The sequence below is a fragment of the Otolemur garnettii genome, unplaced genomic scaffold (assembly GCF_000181295.1).
Source record: "Otolemur garnettii isolate 467f Iridium unplaced genomic scaffold, OtoGar3 scaffold00023, whole genome shotgun sequence".
Lineage (NCBI taxonomy): Eukaryota > Metazoa > Chordata > Mammalia > Primates > Galagidae > Otolemur > Otolemur garnettii.
Window position 1 is genome coordinate 21,214,004 of NW_003852418.1, and position 4,335 is coordinate 21,218,338.

General features: G+C 53.1%; 1 protein-coding gene across 1 annotated transcript in view; it reads right to left on the minus strand.

The window, feature by feature from the left end:
• PSMA7 (proteasome subunit alpha 7) overlaps positions 1–4,335 on the minus strand; it is an 8,149-nt gene extending 3,814 nt beyond the window's left edge. Inside the window, exons 1-3 of the mRNA XM_003787755.3 lie at positions 4,165–4,335; positions 1,185–1,311; positions 240–364 (exon numbers count right to left, since the gene is read on the minus strand). Coding sequence (XP_003787803.1) covers positions 240–364; positions 1,185–1,311; positions 4,165–4,260 — 348 coding nt within the window. The 5' untranslated portion in view covers positions 4,261–4,335. The remainder of the gene's footprint in view (positions 1–239; positions 365–1,184; positions 1,312–4,164) is intronic.

Genomic DNA, 4,335 nt, shown 5'->3' on the forward strand with positions numbered 1-4,335 from the left:
AAAAACTACCATTTCCTTCCCAATACACGAATTCAGACTGGTCTGTATCAGGAAATGAGAACAGAACAGCACTGCTGAAATTGATTACGTTACATCTGAACAAGACAAAGACTGCTGTGGAACAGATACAGGTTTCTCACTCCCCAAAGGTGACAAGGCAAACATCCACACTCAGCAACGCTCTGTGACAGACCAGCAACTGTTTCACAGCCAGAGCATGTGGCCAGGCAGACACCCACCTGCTTCAGACTGGCGATGTAGCGAGTGATGTACTCCACGGTGACCGGGTCCTCCACAGTGAGCCGGTGGCTCTGGCACTCCACCCGGGCCCTGTTGATGACTATCCTTGCATCAGCAGTGAGGCCTGCAACACAAGCACAGAGGTTCTGCTGTGTCCACACCTCACAGGCCCCACCAGGACAGCATCAATTTTGGGCAGATTCCAAAATGAGTCCTTTGAAACCTGGCACTGAGGTTACTCTGAGTGACCAATAGGGGAGCCAGTCAGCCTCCAGAATTTCTGAAGAAATTAGGAACAGATGCTCCTTGACTTAACAAGGGGCTTATTGGGACGTAACCTATTAAGTTCAAAATACCATCAGCTGAAAATGCATTTAATCCTCCTGATAAATCCATATTTATGACTGCATAAAGTAAAAAAAACTAGAGGTCAAACAATCCTCAGGTAACACCTGTATGTGAAAAATTGTGTGCACTGAACCACATTTAAACACAGGAGCTGAGTCTTCTTAGGAAGCTTGTAAGTCAAGCCAATCCCTATTTTTACTTATATGAATTGAGATCTTCCGAGGTTGGATTTGCTGAGGGAAGAGATTGGGTGAGACCACACAGTGCTGAGCACACGTTTCGGCCTGGCCTCTGTTCTGTGCATGCTGCCCTGGCACAGGCACTGAGCTGGCTCTAGAAAGCCCACCTTTCTCTAGATCTTAACTGACCAACACAAGAAAATATCGGGAAGAGAAACAAGTGGCTAGGGAGTGTTTCGTTCATTTAGCTAGTTGTGTTTCAAGGAAACTGTGGCCAGCCCTACTCTAAAAGTCCAAATCCTTCTAAGTGATTTTGTTTGTCCAGTTTCCATGACTCGCAACAGCCCCTCCTTCAGGGTGATCTCCAAAGCTCTGTGTTGGCTGAGACTAGAGAACAGGTGCTGTCCTGACACATACCTGCAAAGGCCATGCAGACATTGTCATCCAGGGCACAGATCTTGCGCACTGTTCTTTCATCCTGCAGTTTGGCCACTGACTTCTTTTCCACACCAAGAACAACAATGTCTCTTCCTCGAACACCAACCTTCAACAAAGATCCATAAACCACTTGAGAAAGTGACATGAAGCTCTGTGCCAGTCACACAGCACTGGAAGCAGATGTGTACCTGTGTCCTGGGCATTTACTGGGCAGAGCCCTGAGGGCAGGTGTGGTGTGTTCTCCCAGGCCCCTTCCTCCTCTTCCACGGGCAACCACTCCTGGTAGAGCCAGCATAGGTCCCAGATGTCCATCCCATCCCATGCCTTTAAAAGGCTGGTATGGACCAGGCACAGTGCCTCATGCCTATAATCCTAGCACTCCGGGAGACTGGGGCAGGTAGACTGCTGAGCTCACTAGCCTGAGCAAACAAGAGTGAGACTCTACTAAAAATACAGAAACTAGCCGGGCATGGTGGCAGGCATCTGCAGTACTAAGACTCAGGAGGATGAGGCAAGAGGATTGCTTTAGCCCAAGAGTTTGAGGTTGCTTGAGCTATGATGTCCACTGCACTCTACCCAGAGAGACAAAGTGAGATTGTGTCCAAATAAAGAAATGGCTGGTTACATACAAAAGTACTTATCTTAGTTACAACATAGCTAGTAAGTAACCACCAGCATAATCACATGCAAAGACTTGAAGCCTGAGATTTCAGCAGTCAAGTGCAGTACCCCAAGGCCAGTGTTTCTGGAGTCCAGAAGTTACAGAAAAGCCCATTCGCTCTTTCCAGCTCTGTGACACACCCAAGTGCATAGCTGTAGGGAAGGGCCTGACATGCTATCAGTGGACAACTATATCTATTGTTATGGGAAGGTCAACAGCTCCATTTATGGCTGACCCTGTAGGGAGGGATATAGCCATTAAATACATGGATAGTCACTAGCAGTTAACTTTCTCCAGCCAGAAGGAGAAACAAGAGGAACAATCATACAGACAGCAGCCACTCTGGCTTTAGAGCAGTGCTTGCCACCCCCAGCAAGACAGCAGCTGGGCCAGTTGGTTGTTTTTTTTTTTTTGAGACAGAGCCTCAAGCTATCCCCCTGGGTAGAGTGCTATGGCCTCACAGCTCACAGCAACCTCCAACTCCTGGGCTCAAGCGAGTCTCCTGCCTCAGCCTCCCAAGTAGCTGGGACCACAGGCGCCCGCCACAACGCCTGACCATTTTTTGGTTGCATCCATCATTGTTGTTTGGTGGGCCCGCGCTGGGGATTCGAACCTGCCACCTTGGGTGTATGTGGCTGGCACCTTAGCCGATTGAGCCACAGGCGCCGAGCCCAGCTGGTTGTTTGATGTGGCTGCTGTCCTTAGCACTGTGGGATGCTGGGTAGCACCCCACCTCTACACCCTAGATGCCTCTACACAGTTTTGGACAATCACATCGCCAGTGCCCCTGGGGACACACAAGCACGCCTAGCTGGGAAGCATAGGGTGCAGCACACTTCCATTCTCATCAGCTTTCTCCTCTGACTCAGGTGACCTTCAAACTGACCCAGAGGGCCCAAAAAAGCTGGATGGGTTCAGGATAGACAGCTATAGCTGGCTAGCCTGGGGGTGGCATTGAGGGGCGGGAGCGTTCAGCTAGGTAAACACGTAGATTCTGGGCCTTAATTTCAAGGCACAGATTCAGGAGATAAAAACACTTCAAAATTTACAGAATTGTGTGTGCTGCTTTCTCTCTGCCCACCCCAACCTCTCAAGTACGAGGTGATAAAACTATTAAACAGCTTTTCCAATAGAGTAGTAGACAGAGCTCTTGATTCTAAATTTCAAATGGCATTGCTAAGATCACTGAGTGAGGAGCCCCAGTTAAAACCACAAGTACAAGCTTGGAAGAGGACCGACAGGAGTAGTCCATGCTCATCTTACCAGGGCAGAGCGCTCCTGCCAGCTGAGCAGTCAGACCCGGAAGCGGCCTGTCATCAGCTCAAGGCCAACCTGGACCTAGGGAACAACTGCTTTCCCTAGGATGGAGAGAAGTCTCCCCAGCTGGGAGCGTCCGGGTATTCCCCCGGAGTTGCCTGCTTGCTTAAAGAACATTCAAGCCAGTGTAGGCTGACTCTCCCCTGGCTTCTGCCTAGGCACACCCCCGCAGTCAGGTTCTGACTCAGGGCTGCCCATAGGTGACCTGCCAAGATGGCCGTCACCACAGCCACCTGCTCACACGCCCACACGCAGGGAAGCCCCTCCCCACTCCCCCGAGATGCTAAGGAAGAATAGAAAACAGGCACTTTGGAGTTGACGGTTCAAATGCCAAAATGTTTTTAAAACACCTGTCAAAAATCACTAGTAAGTATCCACCCAGATTACTACCGGGGTAGACCCCAATGTCTGAGAGCAAGTTCATCCTCCGGTGCGTGGCCCGGCCTGCTCCTGCACCCGAGCGGCCACCCGGCCACTGGCTCACGTTTATGACTTGAGCTCCCTTTCCTATATCACTAGCAACACTGACGTCGTTACTTCTGTGTCGCACTAACGCCATCGTGTTGGTTTCGAAAGGCTAATCTGCCAAAAAGCATTCCTACGACAAAGCGACGCAGTCAGCACAGCGACCTACGCGCAGCTCCTCTGCAAACGCAGCCAGGGCGCCCCGGCCGGGTCTTCTACCCCCACTCCCCGGGGGGGGGGGTCCTCTCTGGCCCTGAGAGCCCTCTCGGGCCCTCCAGCTTCCTCGGTGTCCCAGCGCCCTCTTCGGGGGCCCCGCCGGCCCTTTCCGGACCCCCACCCGGCACTCTCCCCAGCGGCGTCCCCAGGCCCCCTAGCGTCTTCACCAACTTCCCCCGTGGCCTCCCCTGGCTCCCCAGCGCTCTGCTCAGCTTCCTCCAGCGTCTCCGGTGCCCCCAGCCCCACTTCCGCCCGCACCCCTGGCCACGCGCAGGCCCCAGCCCGGCCCGGGCGCCTCACCGCGGTCGAGCCCTTCTTGACGGCCTCCTGCGCGTACTCCACTTGGAAGAGGTGGCCGTCGGGCGAGAAGACGGTGATGGCGCGGTCGTAGCTCATGCCGGCGGGGGCGGCGCAGCCAGACCACGGGAGCCCTCGCTGCCGCCGCGCCTCAAAAGCGCACACTCACGGCCG